At 53.8% G+C, this 15503-nt stretch overlaps 1 protein-coding gene across 1 annotated transcript in view; it reads right to left on the minus strand.

Annotated features, from left to right (window-relative positions):
* MAN1A2 (mannosidase alpha class 1A member 2) overlaps nt 1-15503 on the minus strand; it is a 71384-nt gene that overhangs the window by 34700 nt on the left and 21181 nt on the right. Inside the window, exons 5-12 of the mRNA XM_073668738.1 lie at nt 14804-14884; nt 14044-14138; nt 13825-13948; nt 13118-13211; nt 12910-13025; nt 2758-2977; nt 2480-2652; nt 878-993 (exon numbers count right to left, since the gene is read on the minus strand). Of these exons, the coding sequence (XP_073524839.1) occupies nt 878-993; nt 2480-2652; nt 2758-2977; nt 12910-13025; nt 13118-13211; nt 13825-13948; nt 14044-14138; nt 14804-14884 (1019 nt within the window). The remainder of the gene's footprint in view (nt 1-877; nt 994-2479; nt 2653-2757; nt 2978-12909; nt 13026-13117; nt 13212-13824; nt 13949-14043; nt 14139-14803; nt 14885-15503) is intronic.

Genomic DNA, 15503 nt, shown 5'->3' on the forward strand with positions numbered 1-15503 from the left:
ATGGTCAATCGCACGGACTGAACGGCCTGAACTCAGCGCAAGTAAATACAACCAAAATGTTCCCCTGGGTGGTGCAGTATGTCAGCATTGGGGCCCCACTTTAAACTTTTACCCAGGGCCCCACTTTGTTGAAAACCAGCCCCGGGTCTATGGGGAAGTTGTTGACCATCGCAATATTGGACCCATAGAAACGCGAAACGGCCATCATCCACCAGTCTCTCTCCCCCCGCCGCACGTCTCCCCCGTCTCTCCCCCCGCCGCACGTCTCCCCCGTCTCTCCCCCCGCCGCACGTCTCCCCCGTCTCTCCCCCCGCCGCACGTCTCCCCCCCCGTCTCTCCCCCGTCTCTCTCCCCCCGCACGTCTCCCCTGTGTCTCTCCCCCCGCACGTCTCCCCTGTGTCTCTCCCCCCGCCTCTCCCCCCGCACGTCTCCCCCGTCTCTCCCCCCGCACGTCTCCCCCGTCTCTCTCCCCCCGCACGTCTCCCCCGTCTCTCCCCCCGCACGTCTCCCCCCGCACGTCTCCCCCGTCTCTCTCCCCCCGCACGTCTCCCCCGCACGTCTCCCCCCGCAGCTCTCCCCTGTCTCTCCCCCCTGTCTCTCCCCCCGCAGCTCTCCCCTGTCTCTCCCCCCGCAGCTCTCCCCTGTCTCTCCCCCCGCAGCTCTCCCCTGTCTCTCCCCCCGCAGCTCTCCCCTGTCTCTCCCCCCGCAGCTCTCCCCTGTCTCTCCCCCCGCAGCTCTCCCCTGTCTCTCCCCCCGCAGCTCTCCCCTGTCTCTCTGATGTCCAATTCTACATGAAGTAAAGGACCTGCAGCCTCTGGATGGGGCGACTGCTGCGGTTCTATTTATCTTCTAACTTTAACCATCGCAATAAACTCACTTCAGAGTCTCGGCCAGGAAGAAGCTCTGCTGGACGTCATCGTACGCGGGGCCCGACGAGTACACGTCCTTCAGACCAGAGAAGCCGCCACTCACTCTGCAGTACTTATCAATGGCCTGGAGGGGGAGACAAAGCCACAGTGAATCAGCATAGGGCGGAGAGGGGGAGGGGCAGGTCACAGGAGGAGTATATCACAAGAGGAGGAGCATCACAGGGGGTGGGGCATAAGCACTGGGAAAGAAGGGTGGAGGGATGAGGGTCAGAAGCCCAAGGTGGAGGGATGGGGGTCAGAAGCCCAAGGTGGAGGGATGGGGGTCAGAAGCCCAGGGTGGAGGGATGGGGGTCAGAAGCCCAGGGTGGAGGGATGAGGGTCAGAAGCCCAGGGTGGAGGGATGAGGGTCAGAAGCCCAGGGTGGAGGGATGAGGGTCAGAAGCCCAGGGTGGAGGGATGAGGGTCAGAAGCCCAGGGTGGAGGGATGAGGGTCAGAAGCCCAGGGTGGAGGGATGAGGGTCAGAAGCCCAGGGTGGAGGGATGAGGGTCAGAAGCCCAGGGTGGAGGGATGAGGGTCAGAAGCCCAGGGTGGAGGGATGAGGGTCAGAAGCCCAGGGTGGAGGGATGAGGGTCAGAAGCCCAGGGTGGAGGGATGAGGGTCAGAAGCCCAGGGTGGAGGGATGAGGGTCAGAAGCCCAGGGTGGAGGGATGAGGGTCAGAAGCCCAGGGTGGAGGGATGAGGGTCAGAAGCCCAGGGTGGAGGGATGAGGGTCAGAAGCCCAGGGTGGAGGGATGAGGGTCAGAAGCCCAGGGTGGAGGGATGAGGGTCAGAAGCCCAGGGTGGAGGGATGAGGGTCAGAAGCCCAGGGTGGAGGGATGAGGGTCAGAAGCCCAGGGTGGAGGGATGAGGGTCAGAAGCCCAGGGTGGAGGGATGAGGGTCAGAAGCCCAGGGTGGAGGGATGAGGGTCAGAAGCCCAGGGTGGAGGGATGAGGGTCAGAAGCCCAGGGTGGAGGGATGAGGGTCAGAAGCCCAGGGTGGAGGGATGAGGGTCAGAAGCCCAGGGTGGAGGGATGAGGGTCAGAAGCCCAGGGTGGAGGGATGAGGGATGAGGGTCAGAAGCCCAGGGTGGAGGGATGAGGGTCAGAAGCCCAGGGTGGAGGGATGAGGGTCAGAAGCCCAGGGTGGAGGGATGAGGGTCAGAAGCCCAGGGTGGAGGGATGAGGGTCAGAAGCCCAGGGTGGAGGGATGAGGGTCAGAAGCCCAGGGTGGAGGGATGAGGGTCAGAAGCCCAGGGTGGAGGGATGAGGGTCAGAAGCCCAGGGTGGAGGGATGAGGGTCAGAAGCCCAGGGTGGAGGGATGAGGGTCAGAAGCCCAGGGTGGAGGGATGAGGGTCAGAAGCCCAGGGTGGAGGGATGAGGGTCAGAAGCCCAGGGTGGAGGGATGAGGGTCAGAAGCCCAGGGTGGAGGGATGAGGGTCAGAAGCCCAGGTGGAGTGATGGGGGTCAGAAGCCCAGTTGGAGGGATGGAAGGAGCCTGGTGGGGGTGGGCAGGAGTGCAGTTGGAGGGAGGGGAGCAGGAGCGCTGGAGTATGCACACGGGGGGCACACCTGAGCAGCTTCCCAGCCCCAGTTCCGGTATTTGGGGTCGTGGGTGAAGCGCCACATGTACCAGTACGTCTCGATCACCTCTGGTCTCAGGATGTAATATTTCTCGTTCTGGCGGACAGCCACGGCTTCTGCGCCACCGTCAAACTTAAAAGCTTCAGGACCTAACTTCAACACTGTGAGAAGGACAGAAATCAGCACCCGCTGCAGGACTGGCACCTACATGACACCCAGACATGGCATCAGCCAGCGTCACCCCGCCCCTGGACCCTGGCACTGACCTGTCCGGTCGTAGGACTCGTGACATGTGTGAGCGATCTCCGCACCCAGCTGAAGGTAGTGTCCGGCCTTGTCCCCTGGGGACCCGTCTGCTCCCAGTGCCAACATGCCACCTGCAAAGCAGGTCAGGTGTCCCATCTTTCTCTCCAGGTGCCCGTTCTTCCACTCGCCTATAAAGGTCAGACCGCCATTCGATTTACGGATGAGATGCTTCTCGATGGCCTGGAACAGATAATGAGATGGTGAGAGGACAGGAGGACTACAACTCACATCGTAATTATTTACAATTTGGGATAACCCAACAAGAACCCTCACTAACAAGTCCTAAAACTTAACTTTTATTATGAATTAAACTAGTGGGGTAATACTAAACGTGAAACAGGGTAAATGTAGAATGCCTGCAGCACCTGTCAGGCAGCGTATACAGCCCACCTGTTATAACTGACGCACACAACATACATGAAGAACCTTAGGTGTAAGATAACGAGAGCTGCACTCACCGCTCTTTCATAAAGTGAATAAAAATTCAGTGGAAAGCGGGGAGTGCGGGGAGAGAGGACGGACAGCAGACGTTTCGCGCTTTGGATAGCGCTTCTGCAGGTCCAAGAAGCTTTCATTATCTTCCACTATTTGGACTAAACATTTAACATCCGGTCCCTATATTGCCTACATAATTGTAATACAGTGTAGAGGCGATTGCTAAAATATCACTTTGTGACACCCCGGGGTGTCAACAGTCTAAGGCAGATAGGACAGTTTTCACAGGAGCACACATCCCCCAACATGTTTCACCGCGGCATCACCTGGGGATGGGACTATAGCTAGAATGGCGAGCCTACTCTGGACTGACGATTTAGGGAAAGGAGAGATCCTTGTAAACCTCTAAAGAGGGCCCATCATTGCGCATTACATGCAAAAAGAGATCAACTCTTACAAAAGACAAAAAAAAAGGTTATTCCAAAAATGAAGCTGGACCTATTCGATGCATTGGTACCTTCAAGCAAGGAGTGTCTGTAGTGAAGAAGATACCGTCGAGACATTGGCAACGTCTCTTTTCGGCAAACCGTAGAATGATGTGCTTTACCAAAAAGCTCTATCTTGGTCTCATCTGTACACAAGACACTTTTCTAGATGGATTTTGGCTACTCACGTACATTTTGGCATACTGCAGCCTAGCTGTTTTATGTCTCTGCGTCAGCAGTGGGGTCCTCGGGGGGCTCCTGCCATAGCGTTTCATTTCATTTACATATGAACGGATAGTTTGCGCTGACACTGATGCCCCCTGAGCCGGCAGGACAGCTTGAATTTCTTTGGAACTTGATTGGGGCTGCTTATCCACCATCCGGACTATCCTGCGTTACAACCCTTCATCAATTTTTCTCTGCTGTCCATGTCAAGGGAGATTATCTGCAGTGCCATGGTTGTAAACTTCTTGATTATGTTGCGCAAGGTGGACAAACGAACATCAAGATCTCTGGAGATGGACTTGTAACCTTGGGATTGTTGAACTGCGACAGGCCTCCAGGGTTGTTGAGCGTAGATGGAAAAGGCCCCACTCCAATGAGCACTTCATCGCATTCAAACAGTCCCTCACTACCTTCAAGTCCACACTCACTGCAGCAAAACAAACCTACTTCTCATCTCTCATATCCTCCCTGTCTCACAACCCTAAACAACTATTCAACACCTTCAATTCTCTCCTCCGTCCCCCCAGTGCCTCCTCCCTCTCCTCTCATCTCAGCTGAAGACTTTGCCTCATTCTTCAAGCAGAAGATTGACACCATAAGACAAAGTTTTTGCCTAAAATCCCCACAGCCCCTCCTCACACCACAATCCTCCTCCTCCTCCAAAACCAGCTTCTACACCATTACGGAAGATCAACTTTCCTCTTTACTCTCCAAATCACAACTCACCACCTGTGAACTTGACCCAATCCCATCCCACCTCATCCCCAACCTCACCACCATCTTCATCCCAACCCTAACCCACCTTTTCTTTTTTTAAATCAGATATTTATTAAAAAACTTTTTATAACATTATACATAAACAACAGTGAGGCATCACTAAACTAGCAGTGCCTCTCAAGACCCACCCGTTCCCCTTCCCCCCACCCATAACAGCCCCAAGAACCATATGGCAAAAGCAAAATTTTTGTTACAGACCGTATACCATCATATAGCTTATCCGACTGTTAAAGCATTAATAATTTGATCCATGGGTACAGAGCTTAATATCTGATAATCAGTAATTAGTTATACAGAACATGAGAGACCACAACATTTCAAACTCAAGTGATATTTAAAATAGACATAATATGATAACCATGAAACATGCTCCATTTACCCCAGATTTTATCAAATTTACGTGTAGCCTTCCGCTTTTTGTACACCCCCTCTTCTAATCTCAATAAAAGACGCATTCTATCCAAAAATTCCTGGAGCCTGAGAGGGGAGGGATCCAACCAATGTGCAGCTATAAGCTTTCTGACCTGGGATCCAACCAATGTGCAGCTATAAGCTTTCTGACCTGGGATCCAACCAATGTGCGGCTATAAGCTTTCTGACCTGGGATCCAACCAATGTGCGGCTATAAGCTTTCTGACCTGGGATCCAACCAATGTGCGGCTATAAGCTTTCTGACCTGGGATCCAACCAATGTGCGGCTATAAGCTTTCTGACCTGGGATCCAACCAATGTGCAGCTATAAGCTTTCTGACCTGGGATCCAACCAATGTGCAGCTATAAGCTTTCTGACCTGGGATCCAACCAATGTGCAGCTATAAGCTTTCTGACCTGGGATCCAACCAATGTGCGGCTATAAGCTTTCTGACCTGGGATCCAACCAATGTGCGGCTATAAGCTTTCTGACCTGGGATCCAACCAATGTGCGGCTATAAGCTTTCTGACCTGGGATCCAGCCAATGTGCGGCTATAAGCTTTCTGACCTGGGATCCAGCCAATGTGCGGCTATAAGCTTTCTGACCTGGGATCCAACCAATGTGGGGCTATAAGCTTTCTGACCTGGGATCCAGCCAATGTGCGGCTATAAGCTTTCTGACCTGGGATCCAGCCAATGTGCGGCTATAAGCTTTCTGACCTGGGATCCAACCAATGTGCGGCTATAAGCTTTCTGACCTGGGATCCAGCCAATGTGCGGCTATAAGCTTTCTGACCTGGGATCCAGCCAATGTGCGGCTATAAGCTTTCTGACCTGGGATCCAGCCAATGTGGGGCTATAAGCTTTCTGACCTGGGATCCAGCCAATGTGCAGCTATAAGCTTTCTGACCTGGGATCCAACCAATGTGCGGCTATAAGCTTTCTGACCTGGGATCCAACCAATGTGTTATGCACACGCCCGGGCTAAGCGGCGTGTGCGTGTGATTGGTAGTGATTCCACTGGACCGTGCCGGAGAGTGAATGCCTGGAGGGGCGTGACTAAGTATTCACCCGATCCGACCAGGGTCGCACGACGGCATACGACGCCAGTGCACCAAGGAGGAACCGAGCAGAGGGACCAGGTGCTACTCCAGGACAGACCCCGGACACGGCTGTTGACCCACACAGGGGAATACAGGAACAGGCTGGTAGGCTGGCACACAGACTGGTGGGTATAGGCAGGCACGACTGGTATGCAGGCAGGCGGGTATGCAGGCAGGGGGGTAAAGGCAAGCACAGCTAGAGTGCAGACAGGGAGGCACTAGCAGGTAGGAACACAGGCGGGATAGGACCCAGTACACACCGGGACTCAGGAACAATACAGGCAGAGGGTTACAGGCAAGCACAGCTAGAGTGCAGACAAGGCTGAGCAGGGAGGACAGGGCTCTGTTCACACGGAACAGACAGGAAGGGAAAGACAGAGCCAGATACTCACACAGTACTTGCAGAGACAACAAGCAGGAGTTAGGTACGAGTTCAGACTCTGCAGAAAAAGGAAGGGAACGGACATAGAGGCAAAACAGGTAAAGGACAGGAGAGAGTTCAGACTGGAACTGAGTGTACGGAGGAGACCGACACTGCAGAGGGATACAGGAGCGGGTCTGGGAATACGGCCCCCAGAGAGGCGGAACGAACAGGCAAGGAGCGTGTTCAGACAGGACAGACCAGACGCAGGAGCGGGTCTAGGAAATCGGCCACTAGAAGGCGGAACGAACAGGCAAGGAGCGTGTTCAGACAGGACAGACCCGACACAGGAGCGGGTCTAGGAAATCGGCCACTAGAAGGCAGGAGGAACAGGCTAGGAGCGAGTTCAGACAGGTCAGACAAGATACAGGAACGGGTCTAGGTAATCGGCCCCTAGAAAGCAGGAGGAACAGGCTAGGAGCGTGTTCAGACAGGACAGACAAGAGAACACAGAAAGGACTCAGTTCAGACACGGGAGCTGATACCGCAAAGCAGGAGACATACAGGACTCAGTTCAGACACGGGAACTGATACAAAAAGCAGGAGACAAGAGACGGGACCTGGCACCTTCAGAGTGCAAGCACACACTGAAGGAAACACTATGCTCAGGCAGGGATAGAAGGGAGCTGCTGAGCTATATACCAAGTGACAGACAGCAATAGGCTGAGGACGCACAAGGGGTGTGACCCACAGCAGGTACAAAAGGCAGGAAGTGATCGGGCGCCGCCCTTAAGCAGCAGAAACAGACACAAACAGACAGCATGGAGGGAAGCCAGAGAGACATTCTGGACAGGAGATCAAGTGCGCCCTCTTGCATAGTGGGAGATGGACCACCATGCAAGGACGCCGCCAGGTATGTTACACAATGTGCGGCTATAAGCTTTCTGACCTGGGATCCAGCCAATGTGCGGCTATAAGCTTTCTGACCTGGGATCCAACCAATGTGCAGCTATAAGCTTTGTGACCTGGGATCCAGCCAATGTGCGGCTATAAGCTTTGTGACCTGGGATCCAACCAATGTGCGGCTATAAGCTTTCTGACCTGGGATCCAGCCAATGTGCGGCTATAAGCTTTCTGACCTGGGATCCAGCCAATGTGCGGCTATAAGCTTTCTGACCTGGGATCCAGCCAATGTGCAGCTATAAGCTTTCTGACCTGGGATCCAGCCAATGTGCAGCTATAAGCTTTCTGACCTGGGATCCAGCCAATGTGCAGCTATAAGCTTTCTGACCTGGGATCCAACCAATGTGCAGCTATAAGCTTTCTGACCTGGGATCCAGCCAATGTGCAGCTATAAGCTTTCTGACCTGGGATCCAGCCAATGTGCGGCTATAAGCTTTCTGACCTGGGATCCAGCCAATGTGCGGCTATAAGCTTTCTGACCTGGGATCCAACCAATGTGCAGCTATAAGCTTTCTGACCTGGGATCCAGCCAATGTGCAGCTATAAGCTTTCTGACCTGGGATCCAACCAATGTGCGGCTATAAGCTTTCTGACCTGGGATCTAACCAATGTGCGGCTATAAGCTTTCTGACCTGGGATCCAGCCAATGTGCGGCTATAAGCTTTCTGACCTGGGATCCAACCAATGTGCGGCTATAAGCTTTCTGACCTGGGATCCAACCAATGTGCGGCTATAAGCTTTCTGACCTGGGATCCAACCAATGTGCGGCTATAAGCTTTGTGACCTGGGATCCAGCCAATGGGCAGCTATAAGCTTTCTGACCTGGGATCCAACCAATGTGCGGCTATAAGCTTTCTGACCTGGGATCCAACCAATGTGCGGCTATAAGCTTTCTGACCTGGTATAGAGTCCTCTTAATAGTTATTATTTCATCCTCTTCACATCCTATTATTTCTACATGGCCTAATACACACACTTTAGGATATAGGGGTAAATTACACTCAAACACATCATTAATATATTGCACACACTCATTCCAGAATACAGCGACCCTCCTACACGTCCACATCATATGCATAAGATCTGCTCCTTCCTCTCCACATTTCGGACACGCACGGTCATTCCTTGCCCCAATGCGCTGTAGAAATTTGGGGGTTCTATATACCCTATGTAATAAGTACAACTGTGACAGTCTATGTGCCTCACATGTAGATAGTATCGGAACGCTCCCCACCACATCTTCCCACTCCTCTGAGGTTATAGTACCAATGTCGCGTTCCCACCTCTCCTTAACATTTAAGGGTCTGTCCCACTGAAATTGCTGCATAAGTATCACGTAAATTCTGGAAATCAATCCCTTCCCACCTCTATGGCATAATAATGTGTTAAACAGTAGATGATGCTGGATTTTACTTTGCATATGTCGCGGCTGTACAAACCGTGCATGCCTCAATTGGAGGTAAAAGTAAAAACTAGTTTGTGGGACACAATATTCTTCTTTTATCTGTTGGAACGATTTAAATATTTCCCCCTCTAATATTTGCGCCACATTAGTTATTCCCAATTTTTCCCATATTCCGAATCCTTTCAATTTATGGATCTCTGGAAGGCCGACATTATGCCACAACGGGGTAAACGGGGTAAAGCCTTTTATTCCCAACAACAATTTGATTTTCTGCCACGTTTTCCCCATAAGTGTTAGGGTTGGGAGGTGTCGCCTAGCATCCCACCCCGAGGTTCCTGTTTCTAGAAAGGAGGTAATTGGCAGATTGTGTGAGAGTAGACGTATCAGTTTATCTAGATTCCCCTGGATTAACCAGAGCTGTTGCATTTGAGAAGCCAGAAAGTATGTCCATGGATTAGGTGCGGCTAGTCCTCCCTGATCTTTGGGCCTTTGAAGTGTATCCAAGCTGATTCTAGCCACCCCTTTTTTCCAGATCAATTCCCGAAACAGTGCCTGAAATTTATAAAATATTCTCATGGGGATCCAAACCGGTGAATTATGAAGGATATATAATAATTGGGGCATTAACACCATTTTAATTAAGTTAGTTCGACCTACCATTTATAGGGGAAGTTTGCTCCAAGTATTGGCCAACCCACCTTTTCAACCTGTCACTAACAACTGGTGTCTTCCCCTGATGCTTCAAACATGCCTCGATCACACCCATCCTCAAAAAGCCCTCCCTTGACCCATCCTCTGTGTCTAGCTATCGCCCCATATCACTTCTCCCCTAAGCCTCCAAACTACTGGAACAACATGTCCATTCTGAGCTGTCCTCCCACCTCTCCTCCTGCTCCCTCTTCCACCGCCTACAATCTGGTTTCCGACCGCACCATTCTACTGAAACTGCACTGACTAAAGTCACCAACGACCTACTAACCACCAAATCCAAGCAACACTACTCTGTCCTCCTCCTCCTGGACCTGCCCTCCTCCTCCTCCTAGACCTGTCATCTGCCTTTGACACAGTGGACCATTCCCTCTTACTACAGACTCTCTCATCTCTCGGCATCACAGACTTGGCCCTATCTTGGATCTCCTCATACATAACAGACCGGACATTCAGCGTCTCCCACTCACACACCACCTTCTCATCTCGCCCCCTATCTGTCGGTGTCCCCCAAGGTTCAGTCCTAGGACCTCTGCTCTTCTCCATCTACACCTTCGGCCTGGGACAGCTCATAGAGTCTCATGGCTTTCATTATCACCTCTATGCTGATGACACACAGATCTACCTCTCTGGACCCGATATCTCCTCATTACTAACCACAATCCCACAATGTCTGTCCGCCATCTCATCCTTCTTCTCTGCCAGATTTCTAAAACTTAACATGGACAAAACAGAATTCATCATCTTTCCACCCTCTCATTCACATCCCCCCATCTGACCTATCCATCAAAGTCAATGGCTGTCCACTCTCCCCAGTCCCTCAAGCTCGCTGCCTTGGAGTAACCCTGGACTCTGATCTCTCCTTCACACCTCATATCCAAGCCCTTTCCACTTCCTGCCGACTCCAACTCAAAAATATCTCCCGGATCCGCACATTCCTCAGCCACGAATCTGCAAAAACACTAGTGCACGCCCTCATCATCTCCCGCCTCGACTACTGCAACCTCCTGCTCTGTGGCCCCTCTAACACTCTCGCACCCCTCTAATCTATCCTAAACTCTGCTGCCCTCTAATCCACCTGTCCCCCCGCTATTCCCCGGCCTCTCCTCTCTGTCAATCCCTTCACTGGCTCCCCATTGCCCAGAGACTCCAGTTCAAAACCCTAACCATGACATATAAAGCCATCCACAACCTGTCCCTCCATACATCTGTGACCTAGTCTCCCGGTACATACCTGCACGCAGCCTCCGATCCTCACAAGATCTCCTGCTCTACTCCCCTCTTATCTCCTCTTCTCACAATCGCATACAAGATTTCTCCCGTGCTTCCCTCCTACTCTGGAACTCTCTACCCCAACACATCAGACTCTCGCCTACCGTGGAAACCTTCAAAAGGAACCTGAAGACCCAGCTCTTCCGACAAGCCAACAACCTGCAGTAACCATCGCCCCACCATACCGCTGCACGACCAGCTCTACCCCTCACCTACTGTATCCTCACCCATCCCTTGTAGATTGTGAGCCCTCGCGGGCAGGGTCCTCGCTTCACCATACCGCTGCACGACCAGCTCTACCCTCACCTACTGTATCCTCACCCATTCCTTGTAGACTGTGAGCCCTCGTGGGCAGGGTCCTCGCTCCACTATACCGCTGCACGACCAGCTCTACCCTCACCTACTGTACCCTCACCCATCCCCTGTAGATTGTGAGCCCTCGCGGGCAGGGTCCTCGCTCCACCATACCGCTGCACGACCAGCTCTACCCTCACCTACTGTATCCTCACTCATCCCCTGTAGATTGTGAGCCCTCGCGGGCAGGGTTCTCGCTCCACCATACCACTGCACAACCAGCTCTACCCTCACCTACTTTATCCTCACCCATCCCCTGTAGACTGAGCCCTCGCGGGCAGGATCCTCGCTCCACCATACCGCTGCACGACCAGCTCTACCCTCACCTACTGTATCCTCACCAATCCCCTGTAGACTGAGCCCTCGCGGGCAGGGTCCTCGCTCCACCATACCGCTGCACGACCAGCTCTACCCTCACCTACTGTATCCTCACCAATCCCCTGTAGACTGAGCCCTCGCGGGCAGGGTCCTCGCTCCACCATACCGCTGCACGACCAGCTCTACCCTCACCTACTGTATCCTCACCAATCCCCTGTAGACTGAGCCCTCGCGGGCAGGGTCCTCGCTCCACCATACCACTGCACGACCAGCTCTGCCCTCACCTACTGTATCCTCACCCATCCCTTGTAGATTGTGAGCCCTCGCGGGCAGGGTCCTCGCTCCACCATACCGCTGCACGACCAGCTCTACCATCACCTACTGTATCCTCACCCATCCCCTGTAGACTGAGCCCTCGCGGGCAGGGTCCTCGCTCCACCATACCACTGCACGACCAGCTCTGCCCTCACCTACTGTATCCTCACCCATCCCTTGTAGACTGTGAGCCCTCGCGGGCAGGGTCCTCGCTCCACCATACCGCTGCACGACCAGCTCTACCCTCACCTACTGTATCCTCACCCATCCCCTGTAGACTGTGAGCCCTCGCGGGCAGGGTCCTCGCTCCACCACACCGCTGCACGACCAGCTCTACCCTCACCTACTGTATCCTCACCCATCCCCTGTAGACTGTGAGCCCTCGCGGGCAGGGTCCTCGCTCCTCCTGGACCAGTCACCGTCACACTTTGTTCAAAATTATTGTAATTGTATACCCCATTCACATGTAAAGTTCCATGGAATAAATGGCGCTATAATAATAAATAATAATAATATTTTTCAACAATGTTGGTTCACAAGTCCTCAGACAGTTCTCTTTTCCTCTTTATGTTCTCCATGCTTAGTGTGGCACACACAGACACACAATGCAAAGGTTGAGGCAACTTCTCCCCTTTTATCTGGTTTCAGATGTGATTTCCATATTGCCCACACCTGTTACTTGCCACAGGCGAGTGTGAAAGAGCATCACGTGCTGGAAACAAAGTTGTTTACCCACAATTTTGGAAAGGTGCCAACAATTTTGTCCTGACCGTTTTTGGGGGTTTTGTGTGAAATTATGTCCAATTTGCAGTTTTTTTCTGTTGTTCCAATACACACAAAGGAAATAAACCTGTGTATAAGAAAACACGTGGAATTGTGACAATGTTCCGGGATAAATATTTCATTTTCTGAAACAATTTCAAGGGTCCCAACACTTTAGGCCATGACGGTAATGTAATACATATATCACGGTACTCACTTCTATCGCGTTGTCATAGATGTTCCGGGCCTCGGTGTCCGTCCGGTCCGACACCAGCCAGGCCTTCAGGAGGTATTCGTAAAAACTGTCCCCTAATCCCCCCACTGATGTGTGGTCTGCAAGGACAGGAAGGGTTAATTGTACACGGGTCAGCCTCACACGTCCACTTGTATGTGCGGATATTAGGAGTTGTTATTCTACTACTTACGTTGCCCCCAGCGCCCCGTCCTAGGATTCAGGTAGTTGGGGTAGAGCCCGTTGGGACGATCCATTTTCTGCAGAAGTTTTCTGATGTGCATGACCTAAGACCAGAATATGTTAGTCTACCACGTGCGGGGGTCCGGCCCCGTAATAACAACTCATCAATGGAAATTACTGCCACTCCACATGGAGGCAAGAACAATGGTCCCAGAAGACCCAATGACGAAAGTAAGGGAGACCCCAACACCCCCTGAGTAGGCTGCGGGGGGGGCACAGGAGATCCCGACACCTCCTGAGTAGGCCGCGGGGGGGCCCAGGAGACCCTGACACCCCCTGAGTAGGCCGCGGGGGGGGCCCAGGAGACCCCGACACCCCCTGAGTAGGCTGCGGGGGGGGGGGGCCCAGGAGACCCCAACTACCCCTGAGTAGGCCGCGGGGGGGGGGGGCCCAGGAGACCCCAACTACCCCTGAGTAGGCCGCGGGGGGGGGGCCCAGGAGACCCCAACTACCCCTGAGTAGGCTGCGGGGGGGGGGGGGGGGCAGGAGACCCCGACACCCCCTGAGTAGGCTGCGGGGGGGGGGCCCAGGAGACCCCGACACCCCCTTAGTTGGCCGAGGGGGGAGGGCCTAGGAGATCCTGACATTCCCTGAGTAGGCCACATGGGGGGCCCAGGAGACCCTCTCCATCTGTTATACTCACAGTGAAGCACTCACCTTGTTGTAGTACACAGGGTTTCCCGTCAGGTACGTCAGGTGCACAAACTCCAGGTGAAGGGTCCCGAATTCTGCCAGGATGCTGCTGCCCGCAGACGCCCAGCCCCAGTTCCTGCCAACGCCACTAGAAATAGAGAGGAGCGGGTGTCAGGTGGCTCTCCCGGTGCCCAGGGGTGAGAAGCAGGGGCCCCTGATCCCGGACACAGCCCCAGGACGCACCTCTTCAGATTCACCATGGCCCAGGGGATGCCGGTCGGGGTGTTAAATGCGGGGAGCAGCTTCTCCGCCAGCAGCACGGCCTTGTTCTTAAACACCTGGAGTGGGGACAAAGGGTTAATCTACGTGAAGATGGAGGAGGCCGGGAATAAGAAAGTACTACAACTCCCAGGAGGTGAAGGGTTTATCAGCAGTGGACGCTTCACCTCTTAGTGAGAGTCAATCAGCCACTTAGAGGGGAGGACGGCGGCGCCTCCACAGCCACGAGGTGCTAAAAGCCTCTTAATATCCGCGTGTGGCCAGACGCCATCACTGACACGGGGGAGGGGCGGACAGCAACGCCGGCACGACCGCCGAGATTTAACCCCACGCTACCCTTCACAGCAGCCCTGAGGAGCAGGGGGGTCTCTGCTGGACCCTGCTGGGTGTGCTCAGCTGTTCACACCGAGCGCCAGGACAGGACACAGGTAAGGACTGCTGTCAATTGTCTTCTGTTATCTGCCAATTCAGGCCGTGGTGTAGCAGCAACTCTAGGGTTAAAATCATATAAACTACACCCATCCCTGGTGAGCACTACTACCCCCAGTGAGTGATGTGCACAGCATGGCGGTATGTTTATGCGGATGATTTGTGTACATCGAGACCGCAGAGACTCCGGGGAGCGCGGACCACTCAGAAGCAGCTCCGCTGTGATTACAGAAAGTGGTCGGAGAGACGGCAGACACTACATCAGCGCGTGTAGCAGAGGGGTCGGGAGCCTCACCTCTTGTCCGGACAGGTAGTATGCCGCCAGCAGACCCCCGATGAAGCGGATATTCACCTCAAACACGGACACCTCCGAATTCTGGAAGACGATGGAACAGACAGGATTAGAAAGAGGCACCAGGACCACACAGCAGGGGGCACGGGCAGACACACCCCGCCTTCCCCGGGACACGACCAACCAACAAATCCCACCACCCAACAAATCCCCCCATCTTTCCCCGGGACACGACCACCCAACAAATCCCCCCCTCTTTCCCGGGGCACAACCACCCAACAAATATCCCCACCTTCCCCGGGGAACGACCACCCAACAAATCTTTCATGGGGCACGACCACCCAACAAATCCCCCCATCTTTTCCGAGGCACGACCACCCAACAAATCTTCCCCAGGGCACGACCACCCAACAAATCCCCCCCCCCTTCCCCGGGGCACGACAACCCAAAAAATCCCCCCCCCTTCCCCAGGGCACGACCACCCAACAAATTCCCCCATCTTTTCCGAGGCACGACCACCCAACAAATCTTCCCCAGGGCACGACCACCCAACAAATCCCCCCCCCCTTCCCCGGGGCACGACAACCCAAAAAATCCCCCCCCCTTCCCCAGGGCACGACCACCCAACAAATTCCCCCATCTTTCCCGAGGCAAGACAACCCAAAAAATCCCCCCCCCCTTCCCCAGGGCACGACCACCCAAC

This window comes from Phyllobates terribilis, unplaced genomic scaffold (genome assembly GCF_046119375.1).
Source record: "Phyllobates terribilis strain yellow unplaced genomic scaffold, ASM4611937v1 Scaffold_2__4_contigs__length_985480577, whole genome shotgun sequence".
NCBI classification, from domain to species: domain Eukaryota; kingdom Metazoa; phylum Chordata; class Amphibia; order Anura; family Dendrobatidae; genus Phyllobates; species Phyllobates terribilis.